Source organism: Haemaphysalis longicornis, unplaced genomic scaffold (genome assembly GCF_048455015.1).
Source record: "Haemaphysalis longicornis isolate Haplotype H1 unplaced genomic scaffold, Haemaphysalis longicornis Haplotype H1 scaffold_10, whole genome shotgun sequence".
In the NCBI taxonomy this organism is placed as follows: domain Eukaryota; kingdom Metazoa; phylum Arthropoda; class Arachnida; order Ixodida; family Ixodidae; genus Haemaphysalis; species Haemaphysalis longicornis.
In genome coordinates, this window is record NW_027526204.1 from 122,017,284 (window position 1) to 122,033,822 (window position 16,539).

The window sequence follows — 16,539 nt, forward strand, 5'->3', positions numbered from 1 at the left end:
TTTTTGATGCCTGAAACACAGTAGCAGTAAAGCATCATTTATTATGTTTTGATGCCAATCAGTGTGGGTAAAAGATGTAGATGAGTGCTTATTTGATGGGGGGGTTTAATATGCCGACGCTACACAGGCAATGAGGCGCGCCGTAGTGCTTACCTTTTGCCACATGCCAGCAATCAAAAAGATGCAGCACGGCTGGATGCTGCCGTTTCAGGAAGGCTCTAATGGAAGTGTGCCGGTCAGTCACAATTTGTGCAATGGTTGAGTTGTAGCGCAGCAATAACTCAAGACCCCTCTTTAGTCCTTTGAGCTCCATGCGCACGCTGTTGCCAACTTCATTCACCTGTATATAGAACTGGCCCCAGAAGAGCATCATTATACTTAGTACATTAGACATACCTGAACAAGTTCCGTGTGCAAAATGACGTCTCTGGTGGCATCACTGAGCGTGTACGTCATGTACTTTGCCGAAAACCCAGGGGAATCGCACCTGCCATCTCCCGCAAGGCTGAGAGGCTGCCCAGCTGTTTCCTGGAGAAGGCAACTTTGTTCAGCCTCCCACACCTGTTTAAAAAATAGAAAGTGAGAGATGTTACAAGTACATGAAATTTTCACACTAAAGAACCATCGCAGTGGGGGAAGGTTACAGGAGCAATGTCAATGTCCCTGTCTTTTGAGAGAAAAAGATACCATACATGAAACCTAAATGTTGTGCGTCTGAAAGAAAAACTTATGAAACTACAGTTCAGTTTTAGGAAGTAGTGCCCACACTACAAAAGTAGTAGCAATAAAAAAAAATTGGCTCCAATCTACGCTGTGAAGGTGGTTGGAAAACAAAGCTTTAAACGACACCCACAACAATTACCGAAGAGACGTCACTTGAATTCACACACGTGGCTCTACAAAGAGTGAAGCCAAAGATTCGGCCAGCCGTTACCTGGAATTAGCGGGGGCAGCGTCTCAAATGCAGCAGCATTGGGCACAGCCGGGCTAGAGTGGCGGACGCCGCCACTGTAGCCCGTCTGTGCGTCGGCGGAAAGAAAACGGAGAGGAGTGTCTTTCGAACAGTGAGACATTGGAACCTAGCCAACCTCATGTGCTAGCTCGGGGCTACACCACCGCGCGACACAAGCGCAGACACAGAAACAATTTGGCACGTGAGCTTAGCGATTCCCATTTATACCAATTTTTAAACTAGTTAGTTTAGTAATGCTGTACTCGGGTGGTCGCTCTGATACACCGACTCGGAGTACGCCGATGCGCCACTTCCCCCAATTCGAGCAAGAGTCACCGTTCCCCAACCGAACACGTACCCGATCTTGGAGCAGCACGCGACCGTGGCGCCACGCCCCAGGTAATACGGCAACAGCAAACAGCCAGGCCGGGCCAGGTGTTTCAACAAATGGTGGCCTCCAGAACAGTTCTTTGAACTTTGTCGCGTAAACGTGTGAGTCGTCGCCGTCTGAGCTGCTGTCCTCCTCGGCATCGATTTCGAGCTGCAGAAGCAGCGGAGACGGTTCCCCTATACTCAATAGGCGTCTCCGTTTCGACATGATGCGGAGATGCCTTCAGTAATAGCACGAGAAGCAAAAACGTCGAAATACTCCCAGAACAAACCGCTGGCTAGGCCTCAGCGAACGACACTGACTGGGCAGTGGGCAGGCGAGCGGGGCGAGCCACGGTGGCCGGGGTCACGTGACCCGATCGCTTCCAGGTTTCGGCGGCGCTCCCGCTTCAGAGTCAGAGCAGTCGGAGGTGCTTGGAGTGGAGGATGATGCTCTGAGACGGCCAACCGAACATACGTCGAGCGCTCGATTTCGACCACCCGAACATGGAGTAGCTTTCCGGAGTGCTCCAGAGCGCTTTAAAACGGCCACCCGAATACAGCATAAGTTTGAAAATTGTGAGAAAGCTCAGGGAACTTTTATAATCGCTATTTATCAGATCCAGTTGCTCCTTTCGCCTTTTGTAATACCTCTTAAAACAAACTAACTGGTATTCACCAATTTAGAAAACGCAGTCCCATTCGTGACAAGCAGTGCACAAAAAGTAGTGTTTCTCTAGTGACCAGATGCCTGTATGTGATCTCTACATTGTTTTCCCGCCCTGGAAACCAATCCTTAACATATCTTTGCCGCACACTCACTTAATTCCACCGGGTCGAAGTAACCCAGGAGGTGCTGTTGAACAAGTTAATCAAGCCGTGCAAAGAAAGCGGGCAATGAACACGAAGCAGCACCAAAACAGGCCCAAAACAACTGCCGCTAAAGCAGATGACAAAGCCCTCCCGCTAACGCACCCGCCGGTGCGAGCGGTCACCTTCGTGCAGAACACGCTGGGTAATAGCACCCTGTCACCACGTCTTCTACACTGTGCTCCGTGAGTGAAAACCACCGTCCCCATCCCAAGCCGCGTTGGGAGTTTCTTGTCCTGCATGCGACGAAAGAACCGTTGGCAGGTAGAGGTAGAAAGCTTTGCTTTAAAAATTAAACACCAGAGAAAGAGGGCTGGCTTTTCTACAGTTGAAGGCCGCTGCTGTAACGATGGAAAGAAACTGACCTGGCGTACAGTTGGGAACAGCAAAGCCTTCTGGACCGCAAAGTACAGCCGCAGGTGAGGCACAGCAATCCCAATGCAGGACAGAAGCCGCAGTGCTTTTTTGGGATTCAAGCCACTGAACAAGATGGCACCTAAAAAAGAAGTTTTTAGTGTAATGATGCATTATGTGTTTTCAATAAATGCCACCGTTTTAACGGTTGTAAAGTGAGAACAGCCTCAGCCTTTTCTGAAAAGTATGCTCCATTTTATGAAACTACCATAAGTGGGTGCTTAGATCTGCCTACAAGGACCACGAAAAAACACTGAGTAAGAGATGACACCGTTTGATAGTTCAGGCAAGACTGACATGATTTGCACGAGCACAGAGGTGCTTTTGCAGAAAACAATCAACAATGGTCGCAGCCTTCCCTTGCATAATAAAACTTATTATTGGCCACAGCAGCTCTCATCTCAAGGTAGGAGAACAGCAATGACTATGCTTATTTAGCGTGTAATACTGCGAGAAGCCACATAGTGCCTACAATGCTTATGAAACTTCCTGCTACTGTGCAGTTCAGATCACTATAACAAATTTTCAAGCAGCAACCATCACAAACACTAGTGTTTTGCTTCCATTGTTAAGAATTATTACAACTATTTATGGGTGCAATCTTGTCCTCCACATGCTGCAAGTAGAATAGAAGTGAACAAACCAGCAAGGAGAACATTTCTTAGGGCCTTTCTGTTGATGGATGGCTGGCTCTCCCACCTTACGCCATGTCCAGCTGGGCATACCGCAGTTATGTGCAGAAGGCTTCCAACGGTTGCAGTTGTTACCTCCCATGGCAAGTGACACGTCGTGCAATGCTGAAACAGCCCGATCAAACTGCTTTCAAATACAAGAAATTTTCTTTCTGAAATGCCGTCTTGGTCACCAGGTTCGGGGGAGCTGAAAAAAAAAAGGTTGCATGTGAGGTTCATTATATTGGCATCACTGCAGGCAATAAAAGCAAAAGATGCTCAAATCTACACGTACGGATCATCTTCCGACAGGACAAAGCTTTCACCATTTTCATCCAGCTGCACACTTGTGATGCTTTCGTCCTCGCTGCCTTCGCTGCTTGTGTCGGAGTCTGAGTATTCAAATGATGGTGGGTACGGAATGCCCCAGTCTTGTGTGGTGTTCATAGCAGGTGAAGAGCACCAGTCAGGGCCAGGCTCATTGCAAGAAATTTTCAGTTTGCACCGCTGAAAACAAAGGTTTGCTTAGTTTACGTCTCAAATAACGCTCACAGATGCTGGGAACCTAACACTGTTCCTGTAGATGTTAGTCGTCAAAGTAAACATGTTGGCTACAGTTGCCTTTGGCAAGTCGACCTGTATGTGCTTTGATGCTTTCTCTGGGAAACTGTGGCCACAAGTCGGACATGAGCTATTCATGCTGTCATCTGCAAAGATTTAAAAAAGCACACGGGTAGACTTAGCAGTAACATAAGCATAAAAAGAAAGATTACAAAGAATGCAATAAATTGTGATCCTCATAATTTTCCCTACCATGACTTCTGGAAGAGAACTTTGACTACACAGTGGCTTGACATCCCGTTTCTGCATATTTATTCACTGCAGGATGTATGGACTGGATTTTCTACTGTGTGGTGGCGCCCAAGCCTTATGTACGGTTGCACTCTGCCGTTTGGGCAGCGCGTGTCCACACGCGAAACGAGGTTTGCGGTGTGGTGTGGACAGTGTTTTTTCTGCAAAATTTGAGTGTTTCCTAATGCCTCTTCATAAGGAGTTCACTTAAAAATTCTAGACTGCGCTGTTCATGCCTCCTACAAACGCAGGTCCGAACCAGGCCGCACAATTAAAGCAAGCGAGCTGTTTTTTTTTTCCTGTTTCGAAGCAAAGGCTACAGCACTGCTTGAAGGCGGTCTGACTTAGCACGATGAATGCAACCGTCCAACGGTTGGGCAGGCACAAACAGCGGCATGAATAACACGGTCTGTTTCACGCTATCTCGGTGTCATCCCCGTGTGCGGATTTCCTTATTTCTTGCTCTGCTTTAAAGGGGCCATGCAAACAAAGCACAAGTTTGGTTCATTCACAAGATTGCCTCATTAGAATCATACTGACATCACTTTCAACATAAACTTCGCTGAAATAACAATTAGGAAAAAAGGGAATGGCCATGCGACCCACTCACTCATTTCCCGCAACAGAAGCTATGACGTCATATGTGCCCAGCTGTGCGATTGGCTGAGGCCAGCAAAAGCAAATCAGGCAGGGCTTATAAGCTTGCCAAACGAGCTATTTGCACCAAAATGTAGGGCACATTCTTTTTATAGCAGTAAGAATTGTGGGGTGAACAATTCAAGTTATGAGCGAACACGTGAACACTGAAGCAATTAGTGCAGCACTGTGCCGGCTGACCGCTAACAAAACCGTCGGACGCACTGGACTTGTTTGAAACAACACTGACCAACTGACACAAGCGGCACGGTCGCTCACGTGAGCATGTTTGTTGAGTCATAGCAGAAATTATAAGCAGAACAAGACCACCCAATGCGTTTTGACTACTTCAAAAACAGCGCAGAGACAAGGGATAAACAACAGCTCTCTAGTTTGTGTCTCCATACATCTTTAAGGCAGGTCATTACCACGTTTGAAGGCAGATGATAACTATGTAGTGTGACTGCTTTAGCTGTACCGTAAAATTCCGAGCAAGCGCCCCCCCTCAGCAAGTCGGAATTACCGGCTAAGTGAAGGGAGAGTGCTATCTCGGAACGGCACCGAAATTCAAGATGGCGGTGACAATTGTTTTTACGAAAAAAAAAAAAAAAAACGCAGTGCGCATGGTTTTAAAGTTTCATTAGGAAGATAAACTTTATTATGCAAAAGATGTTACTGTTAGTTACTTTGGAAACCGTTGAAAAACTTAGCAGCAAAAAAAAAAAGTTCACAGCACTCTGCTGCCCCAGTCTTCGGGTGCCACGGCTTGTCACTTTCGAAACCATCGAAAGACTCCTCAGAGTCTGTAGCAAAAAAAAAGTTCGCCGCACTCGTCTTCCAGTCCGCCCCGGTCTTCTGGCACCATGGCTCCGACATCTGCCAGCCCGCTGTGCAGGTCGCCGCCCTCGGAGCCATCGATTGCGTTTGCAATGCCGCACCCCTTGAAGCAGCCCGCCACAAGGACCTGCTGCCGTGACGGCTTCTTAAAGCTGCCTTTTGGCGTCGTTTCGCCATCGCAAGGAGTTCGCGGAAGTCTGGAAGGCACTTACTGCCTCCTCAGATTCCTAGGGCGTCCTCTGGCTCTCGTTCATGGCGCGGCGCATTGCAACGCCGAACTGCTGCTTCCATCTGCTTATGTAGTGGCTGGAAGCTACAAAGTTACCCAACTGCATGCTGTTTGCTATTTTTACAGCCTCTTCAGACAGCAGCCGGTTGCTAACGGCGCATCCCGCGCTTCTTTCGCACTCTAAGAACTCGAACAGCGCATCGTCCACGTACTCGCTGAACACTGGGGCGCCGTTGCTTAGCTTCCATCGAAGTTTTGCTTTTTCCGAAGTTTGGCTGCAGGAGATTGTCGAAATTCTTCACACATTCCCGTATGCGCTTTCGGTCGAGCTTGAACTGTCGAGAGGTCTGGTGCACGTTTTTCCCGCGCTCTCGGTGCCATCAGATCACCTCGATTTTCTTTGCAACTGTGTAGAAATGCATGACCTACCACCAACAAAACAAAGAAACAAATGGCGTGTAGCGTTCGGTTGAAGCAGATTGGATTGGATTCTAAGACTGGCTTTGGCAAGCCAGTGTTGCCTGCACGCGGTGTGTGATAACAATGTGCGGAGGGAGGGGAGGGGTGGGGGGGGGCGGGGGGGCTTTCATGGAACGGCGCGGAAATTTGAAATTAGCACTGAAGTGGTGGGGGGGCGCTTGCATGGGTGGGGGCGCTTGCTCGGAATTTTACGGTAGGTTGTGCGAATTTACATTCAAAATTTGGTGTTTTACACGGAAAGGCGACACCTGCGCTATAAGGTGCACCTCAGTGGAAGGCTGCAGAATAATTTTAAAGCTAGAAACATGCATGGCAGTCTTTCACAATGCAATAAAATGCATTTTGCCTTTTCTGTATGAAATGATTGCAAAGCGATAAATAATGAAACTCACAATGTCTACCTCATGGCCATTCAGAAAGGAAAAAAAAAAAAAGACATGCTATACGCAAATGAAATGTTAACTTCAATTAAATAAATCTTACAACCATGCGCTTTTCTATTGTGAAAATTACTTGAAACTTTACTGGGTATTTGATGATAAAAATGATGAGCAGTTCACCAGGAAAGTGATAAGGAAAAGGAAAATAAAATCTTCACCAGTCAGTTGGTCAAGCAAGCGGTGTCGTTTGTAATGTGAGGCACAATGAGGGTATTACAAAAGTTATGACAACGTGGTAAGAAGTACAAGGACTGCAACAGGGTGTTTGAGGGGAAGGAAAACAAGTCTGGCTCCCATACTATCTTTCTTTAACTCACTCTCTCTCACGCTTGCACGCACATGCGTGCGTGCACACACACACACACACACTCACACAGACGTAGCCTGCTTTCGCGTTTTGGCTCCTACAATGTCGTGAAGTTATTTTACATCACTACTGTTCACTGATTAACACACAGCGAACTAGTAGCAATGACCGTCTTCGACTATCCGTTTCAGACTCGCCGCTATGATCGCGCGTCTGCGTGCAAGCTTTCACTACAGCATTACGAAATCGGCAAAGGCCAATCGTTTGAGTGCAGAAACTGCCTCTCGCCGTTTTCTTTAACGGACGGCACGTCCTCGGGATCTTGAGGAAAGCTCACTGGTTGCTCAGGCGGGTTCTCAGGCGATACCATGCCGTTTGGCGCATCCCATGGCGCACGCAATCCAGCGTCAGTGACATTCAGCGCGCCCGACGGTGAAGGAATTCGAGCGTCCGCAATCAAAGTAGCAACAACCTGGAAATAACAGTGGGTAAAAACGGCGGTCATAAAGATCGCACATGTGTGTATTTTCTACTACTTTGCGCCGGCGCTTTTCAAACGCTCCCCGGGGCTTCCTTGGTTTACAGACAACGTGGGAGAAGATAGAAGGCACCACAGCCGGTTTCAGACACCTTCTTAGTCGGGCATACTTCAGTTGCTCGTGCTCGGCAACACTCAAGTCATGAAGAAAATCTTCGTTCTTGCAATGCGCCGAACAAAGCAGGCTGTTCTTAGTGGGGCTCCAATTTGCTATCTTCGTCGCAGCAACCCAGAGCTTCTTAAGCTTCTCGCATTTCAGAAACGCGTGAAAGCTAATTCCGGGCGTCGCGTAGGTGTTCTTGCACGCGAAAGCCACGCACGTGGTTGGCATTGCGCGAAGACTTGTTTCCGTGAGCAAGAAGTACCGTTCGCCGTTATGCTGCTTACTCAGGCGCGGCTACCGTGACAGCTACTGAGGAGACAACGAACAGCAAATCTCCTTAGTCTGACGTCACACCTTAAGTTCGATGCAGACGGGCGACTAGTTCGGGTGACACTTTGCTAGGTGCAGTGGCGGCTGGCTGGGCGTGTTTTCAAATGGTTATATTAAAAATACTGCGCACGTATGGAGTTTAAAATTCGGTCAGAAGAGACTTTTGGGGTCAGTACTACACGTTGGAACAGAATTTGGTGTAGGTAAATTTTCGTCGCAGTTGGCCTTTAAGGTGGAGCGCATATAAGGAATCACAAACACTCTCTCTAGTGTTTCCACTGTACCTTGTCCATTGTATGCGCCCCTGCATTTGTTTCCTTCACATTGTCTCGGCTACGGAGACAAGCAATGGGCGAGTGTACCCTGCCACGTCTAGGCACTCCGACTGGCTAACAAGGCGTAGTGGCAAGACCTCTGCAAAGCATTCGAAAAACATGTCTGCGCAATTGCTCTCTTAACAAGTTTGCTATGAGCTGATGTGAATGGAAGGATTGGCTTCTGCGCACGAGACTCGTAACACCGGCACGTTTGGGCCTCACGGAAGCGAATCCTCAGGTCTAGGAACCTGATGACTATGTGATCAAACCTGATCTAGGTTTAATTACTGTGAACTACCAACTAGCCCAGTCTAAAGGTTTACTAAAGTACAGCATGTTGCAAAAGGGTCAGTCTAATTTCTGTTTGGCCCCTAGAATGCATGAAATAGTTCCGAATCTTTGTTTGCCTCATGACTGTATTTGCACTGTTTGTTGCAACAGATTCTACAAGCTTTCTCTCCTACTGTTTGCAGAAAATGAATTGCATATGTGGATTTCACAAACCTGATTACTAGCCAGAGCGCAATTCTTCTTCCGCTTTGTGCTCTGGCTATCCATAACACTTGCACGGCTCAACATCTTTGATGCTTCATTGGGATCTACGCGATTGGGAGAGCCCACTTTGCAGTCATGGTATTCTTGGCTTGTGTGGAAGCCCACATGCGCGGTCAAGCTCGTGGGCATAGCAGTAAGCTTTAACGAAAGCGATGTGACGGGCGAGTTTGTATGACATAAATGAAATGAAAGTGCGCTCAAAGGACAGGATGAACAGAAGAAGACACTATACTGTGCTGCATGGTGTGTCTTCTTCTGTTCACCCTGCCTTTTCAGCGCAATTCTATTTCAAGCTTTCACCAGTTTTGTACATTGCATTCCCATTGGCAGGGCTTCTCGTTGTCTCGTCATAGCTGGCTGAACCACCCCTGCATTTGCTGAAGTTATAATAAATAGCGGCTGTGGGGGTCTGTCGTCCCCCTGTGGTTTCACAATGGAAGCAACTGCAGCTAGGGACTGGAGGCACTGCATCCAAAGTTAAAATGCCTGTTACAAGCGATATTGTTGATCAAAATTCAAGGATGGCTTGACCTTTATATCCAACTATCTTCTACATTCGATGTCTGTTATAAAAGAGGTCAAATAAATGGGGAAAATGGGGTAAACATCAATGAGGGTGAATATTGTCTCTTACACCCGATTTTGTTTTACATCCATGCATGACTCTTATAAGGGTTAATTGTATAAAAGTGTTCAAAAATCTAATCAATTGTACAGGTTTAGCATGGTGTGGATGGGAAAAAACAAGTACAACAACACTAGCAGTGAAACTCTATTAAATTATGTTTTGTAGGCTGCACATGGGGACATGAGCAAAGCATTTTGCTTTTGTTTGACAGGGCATTTTGCGTAACAGAGTAAAGGGAAAAACTGTAGGCCACACGTGCCGCGGTGGCCATCGTGTGCTCATTAGTGATTGTGTCGTCTGTTGCTCCCAGTGAACTGGCCGACGCAGACCAACCAGAAGGCCCAGGTGTGGGGGGCAATGCCACTGAGCAGCAGGAGGAGGAGGCAGCTCAGGAGGACGTCCAGCCACAGCAGCCACCCCCTATGAGCCGTGCTGCTAAGAGGGCTCGGCAAGACCACATGCGGGCACTCATCCAGCAGGCCATCGGCACCATCCAGGCGACCGAGGCCGGCAGGCAAAGGCGTCACGAAGAGCGCCTGGCTGCTCGACGCCAGGCGGCGGAGGACAAGAGGTGCAGGCACCAGCAGCTGATTGGTGCTCTTGACCGGGGAATGGCAAGAATAGCCGCAGCTATTGAGGGACGACAGGTGTTTTACCCTGACACATAATCACTTCTGTAGTTTTTCGTTATTGCTCTGACGCATTTCATTGTACTGACAGCGTGCACTCTGCACCCACTTCTTGCTAGTTACGTCTATTGAAGGACGAAGGGTGGCACTCCCTGACACCTAACCGGTTGTGTATTTTTTTCATTATTGCCCTGACGCATTATATTGTACTGACAGCGTGCAATCTCCACGTCCATTTCTTGCTAGTTACGTCTACTGAGGGACGACGGGTATCACACTGTGACACCTAATCAGTTGTGTAGTTTTTTCATTATTGCCCTGACGCATTACATTGTACTGACAGCGGGCAATGTGCACGTCCATTTCTTGCTAGTTACGTCTACTGAGGGACGACGGGTATCACACCGTGACACCTAATCAGTTGTGTAGTTTTTTCATTATTGCCCTGACGCATTACATTGTACTGACAGCGGACAATGCGCACGTCCATTTCTTGCGAGTCACGTCTACTGAGGCATGACGGGTGTCACACCCTGACACCTAATCGGTTGTGTATTTTTTTCATTATTGCCCTGACGCATTCCATTGTGCTGACAGCGTGCACTCTGCACGACAATTTCTTGCTAGTCACGTCCATTGAGAGACGACGGGTGTCACACCATGACACGTAATCGGTCCTGTAGTTTTTCATTATTGCCCTGACACATTACATTGTACTGACAATGTGCACTCTGCACGGCCATTTCTTGCTAGTCACGTCCATTGAGGGATGACGGGTGTCACACCGACACCTAATCAGTTCTGTAGTATTTTCATTATTTTCCCTGATGCATTCCATTGTACTGACAGCGTGCAATCTGCACGGCCATTTCTTGCTAGTCACGTCTACTGAGGGACGATGGGTGCCACACCGTGACACCTAATCGGTTGTGTATTTTTTTCATTATTGCCCTGATGCATTCCATTGTACTGACAGTGTGCAATCTGCATGGCCATTTCTCCCTAGTCACATCTACAGAGTGACGACGGGTGTCACCCTGACACCTAATCGGTGCTGTATTTTTTTCATTATTTCCCTGACGCATTCCATTGTACTGACAGCGTGCAATCCACACGGCCATTTCTTGCTAGTCACGGCTATTGAGGGATGAAGGGTGGCACACTGTTACCTAATCGGTTCTGTAGTTTTTCATTATTGCCCTTGTGCATTACATTGTACTGACAGCGTGCACTCTGCACGGCCATTTCTTGGTAGTCACGTCCATTGAGGGACGAAGGGTGTCACACCCTGACGCCTAATCAGTTCCCCGCAGGGGCACCTTGTCTATTCAAGGTGACGGTAGTGGCAACACTGCGGACCGCTAGCCCATGTGGGTTGGACCCACCCACGCCCCGGCTGTGCGTGGCTTAGCCGTGTCGAGGGAAAAAGGAATCCTGGTGGCTGAGCCAAAGCCAGGGTTGTTTTGGATCTTTACAGCCCCCTGGTGGCGGCAACACGCCACTTTGGCCCCTGCTTCCTGCAGACGGTATCCCAGGATTGAACCGCCCTGGGGAAAGCAGCCAGTTGTCTTTTCCTATCTCCCTCACTTTCTCTCTTTTTCTGTCCTGTCAGCTTTCCATACCTGTCCTGTCACCTTCTCTTTTCCTGTTTTTTCCCTTTTACCCTCAGGCGGCAAGGGTTAACTTTGTGCAAAATGGCCTACCTAGACTATTTTACATGAAGTTATAGTGGCCATGTATGGCTAGCGTGACTACCTACACGCTCCCCTGGTTGGGCTCCGTGATGGGCGACCAGCCTGGCCACCGAAACAGCAGCTAAATTCATGGCTAAAAGTAAGACACCTCTTGATCGGTCCATGAAAAGGGCCCGGACCGCAGCCACTGCTCAGTACATCCCGCAAAAGAACAATGACAACTTCTCACGATTCTTTTCGTTCAAGGAGTCGAGGAGCCCATGCAGACAAAGTCTCCCTTTGCAATTGCCAAGACCCTCAATCAGCTTGTGGCGACAAACTTCAACGCCAGGAAACTCCAGAATGGAGATGTACTGGTCGAAGTGCACACCAGCGAACAGAGTGCAAAAATCATGGAACTTGCAAAAATCGACAACACGAATGTGGCAGTGACAACGCATCGCTCACTAAACTTCTCTAAAGGCGTGGTCTCCGAGTCCGCGCTATTCCACTGCACCGACGCGAAGATTGAGAGCGAACTGGCGGAATAAGGAGTGGTCGCAGAACGTAGAATATTGATTAGGAAAAATGGAGAGGAAATGAAGACCAAGCATGTGGTCTTAACATTCAATTCGACCACACCACCAGACTTAGTGAATGCAGCGTATCTGCGTTGCAAAGTGCGGCCCTACATCCCAAACCCTAGGCAGTGCTTTCACTGCCAACAGTTTGGGCACGGGTCTGGATCATGTCGCGGCAAACCCACATGCGCTAGATGTGGAGGAAAAGCGCACGAGAACGAAAGGTGCGAAAAAGAACCCCAGTGCGTTAACTGCTCAGGTAACCATGGTGCGTACTCCAGATCCTGTCCGGTCTGGAAGAATGAAAAAGAAGTCATGACGTTCAAAACCACACAGAATGTGTCATACCCCGAGGCTATGAGAAGGCTCAGTTTCCAGCAAAAAGGAACTTTTGCAGAGGTGGTGCGGCGGGGGCCGGCGCCATCTCTGGTGTCTGTAGGCACGCAGGTCGAACTAAGGGACCTGGTGTCGGGCCCCCGCTCATCCCAGAGACTGGGTTGCTCCAACGCCCGGCACTTACTCGGTTCACGCAAGTGGACAGAGTTGACTGCTCAGAGGACAGCTTCATCCCGCAGCCCTCTAAACAAGGCGGGCCAGAAGCCGGTGCACCGGCTGTTGATGGGGTGGTGGAAGCTTTGGGGCAAACACGCAATTCAGCGGCTTCTACCCCGACTGCACGGTCGACCCCCTCTTCTCGGGGGATGGTCGACACGCCCCAGAAGGCGCCGCCGAGAAGTGGCACTGTTGCAGGTGCGGCTCCTGCGCGGCAACGACCTGGGGAACCCCCCGACCCTCAAAGGGTACCAAAGGGGCGCGGAAAGCCTAAGTGTCCAACAGGAGGCAGTGGAAAAGAGGTAGAGGAGGAGATGGATGTGACCCCACCCACAACTCCTTGAATGCAGGAGAGGAAACCCAAAGAGACCGGTACGGTGCGAATCATACAGTGGAACTGTCATAGACTATTGTGTAACATAGATGACATTCACGAATTTTGGAGAAGTCCCAACCATCTATTATCTGTCTTCAGGAAACTCATTTATCTTCTATGCACAATAATCCATTCAGAAAATACAATCTTCACCGAAAAGACAGGACAAATGCACTTGTATCTTCTGGAGGAGTGGCAATCGTCACTCCCCAGTCGATCCCAACAAACGAACTGAAGCTTCAAACCACTTTGGAGGCAGTAGCCATAAGAACGCACATTGGAATAGCCCTCACGATTTGCTCCCTGTATATTCCACCAACCGTTTCAGTGTCCCAGAACGATCTGTTCAGACTCATAGATGAGTTGCCTGAGCCATTCCTGTTGCTGGGGGATCTCAATGCGCACAATGTACTGTGGGGAAGTGCTAGAAGTGACACACGAGGTCAACTTATCGAGGCTGTAGTGTCGGCAACTCCATTGAATTTATTCAGTGATGGCAGTCTCACTTACATATGCTCATCAACCCGCACTGAATCATGCATTGACATCTCTCTTGCAACGCCATCCCTAAGTGCCTTTTTCACTTGGTCAACACTTCAAAATCCTCTCGGCAGTGACCACTACCCAGTTTTTCTGGACTCAACACCGGCAGTACCCATTCTACCAAAGCGCACCAAAATGTAGAAGTTGGACGAGGCCAACTGGTCTCTGTTTGAACAAGCATGTGAAATTGAATTGCACGAAATACAGGACTTGAGTGCAGATGAAGCTTGCAGCCTAATAACTTCACGGCTCTTGGAAGCTGCAAAAGTGTCTATTCCCGAGTCCTCCGGGACACTCCCCAGGAGGTCAAAGCCGTGGTGGAACTCTGATTGCAGGGACGCCCGTAGGAAGCAAAACTGCGCATGTTCCCGTTTCAGGCGCTACCTCACTGTCGAATGTCTAATAAACTTCAAACCACTCAGAGCAGAGGCGCGCAAGCTAAGACGGCAGTCGAAAAAGGCTTCATGGCAGGACTTTGTAAGCTCCATAAGTAGCAACGTAAGCACAAAAACGGTCTGGGATAGGGTCAGGAAAGTGAGTGGAACTTACAGTGCATTTACCATGCCACTTTTTGATGGTAACAAAGGCCTTGCCGAGCAGGCAAACATTCTAGCTGAATATTTTGCCAAAGTGTCAGTTCAGCCCAGTACTCTGAATCATTCCTCAGGTATAAAGAACGGGCTGAAAAAAGTATAATTAAGATAAACTTGAGTAATAAAGAAGCATATAATGCACCTTTCTCCATCGCTGAACTACTGGCGATTGCTCAGGGAAACAGTCGGGCTGCAGGACCAGACCGAATACATTATGAAATGTTAAGACATCTGACCCCAGGAACCTTAAAAGTCATACTACATTTCTTCAATAAAATATGGTTTGAAGCCTACTTTCCAGTAGCGTGGCAGGAAACCATTACGCTCCCACTACTGAAGCCAGGTAAAGACCGTAGTGAACCAGCAAGCTACAGGCAAATTGCCTTGACAAGCTGCCTCGGGAAATGTTTTGAACGGATGATCAACAAGCGGCTCACTCACATTCTGGAAGAAAATCACGCTATTGACTCCCTTCAGTTTGGTTTCCGTGCAAGGCACTCAAAAACTGACCACCTTTTCCGTTTAGAAACTAAAATTAGGGAGTCCTTTGTTCAACGACAACACTGCGTCTCCATATTTTTGGACTTGTCGAAGCCTTATGACACCACATGGAAACATGGTATAATGCTAGATCTGCAGGGTTATGGTGTAAAAGGCAGAATGCTTGGAATGCTGAAAAGTTACCTTTCCAATCGCTCCTTTCGAGTGAAATTTGGAGCAGTATTATCGGATGTGTACAGTCAGGAAAATGGCGTACCTCAGGGAGGTGTTCTTGGTGTTACCTTGTTCCTAATCAAGCTAAACTCAGTTGCACGTGTAATACCGAAATCTTTGATGTATTCGCTTGATGCGGACGATATTCAATTCAGCTTTTTCTCGTGCAACTTAGCATCCTGCGAAAGACAACTGCAAACTGGTATCAACCGTCTAGTGCAGTGGGCCGAGGAAAATGGATACAACTTTTGTGCAGAAAAAACAGTCTGTGTGCCTTTCAGTCTGTACCGAGGAATTGTTAGATCCTCAGCTGCACATTGAATTGGCCCAAATCCGTGTTCGAACTGAGCACAAATTTCTTGGTTTAATATTTGACCAAAAGTTAACATTTAAAAGTCATGTTAATTATCTAAAACAAAAATGTCTGAAATCAATTAATGTTTTAAAACATTTATCCTACAGAACCTGGGGCTCAGATCGTACCTGCCTTTTGCAGCTGTACAACAGTATAATTCATTCCCAGTTGGATTATGGCTGCTTTATCTATGGATCTGGTTGTGAACCTGTACTCAAAGTGCTCGACACCATTCACCACTCGGGCTTGAGAATAAGCACCGGAGCTTTCCGGACATCTCCAGTACAAAGCCTGTATGCAGAAACCAATCAATGGTCACTTAACAAACGGAGAGTACTCCTCGGAAACATGTACATAATGAGAATTCTTTCCTGCACCACTCACCCTTGTCGACAGCTGTTTTTGAAACCTCGTTTTGAAGCTCTCTTTACCAACAGGCCTCGGACTATTCCAACCTAGTTTTTCAGGTACCGCATTCTTAATGAAGCCCTTGACTTTTAGGCAGATGATACCGTGCTGGTCACCCACAGAATCAGTTATGCTCCGTGGGAATACCGCAAGCCACAATGTGACTTTTCCTTGCTGAAGTACAATAAGCACAGCACTCCAAAGGAACTACTGCAGCAAGAGTTCTTAGATATCCAGTTCAGGTATGGCGGATGTGCTACTTACTTCACAGATGGTTCTAAAGGAGAAAGGCATGGGGGAGCAGCTGCAATTGGACCTTATTACGAAGAATGCCAACGGCTCAGACCTGACACTAGTATCTTCACTGCCGAACTGCATGCCATACAGCTCGTTTTAAACAAAGTATGCATTGAAAGGACGCCACAGTCAGTCATCTTCTCTGACTCTCTCAGCGCGCTAGCAGCCCTGTGTTCAGGAAACAAAACCAAAAATCCGCTTGTCCAACAAGTGCTTAAACCAACTGATGGATTGTAGCAAAACTCACTTAGACGTCAGCTTCTGTTGGGTACCGAGTCATGTAGGAATTG

The 16,539-nt window shown here is 47.9% G+C and overlaps 1 protein-coding gene across 7 annotated transcripts in view; it reads left to right on the plus strand.

Moving 5' to 3' along the window:
• LOC144159200 (uncharacterized) overlaps window positions 1-16,539 on the plus strand; it is a 54,904-nt gene that overhangs the window by 13,309 nt on the left and 25,056 nt on the right. For 6 of the 7 annotated variants that reach the window (XM_077690535.1, XM_077690538.1, XM_077690541.1 and 3 more), the window contains one exon: window positions 9,839-10,099. In XM_077690535.1, the coding sequence (XP_077546661.1) occupies window positions 9,839-10,099 (261 nt within the window). Of the gene's footprint in view, window positions 1-9,838; window positions 10,100-16,539 lie in introns of those variants that run through there. The other variant, XM_077690539.1, reaches the window with a different exon arrangement.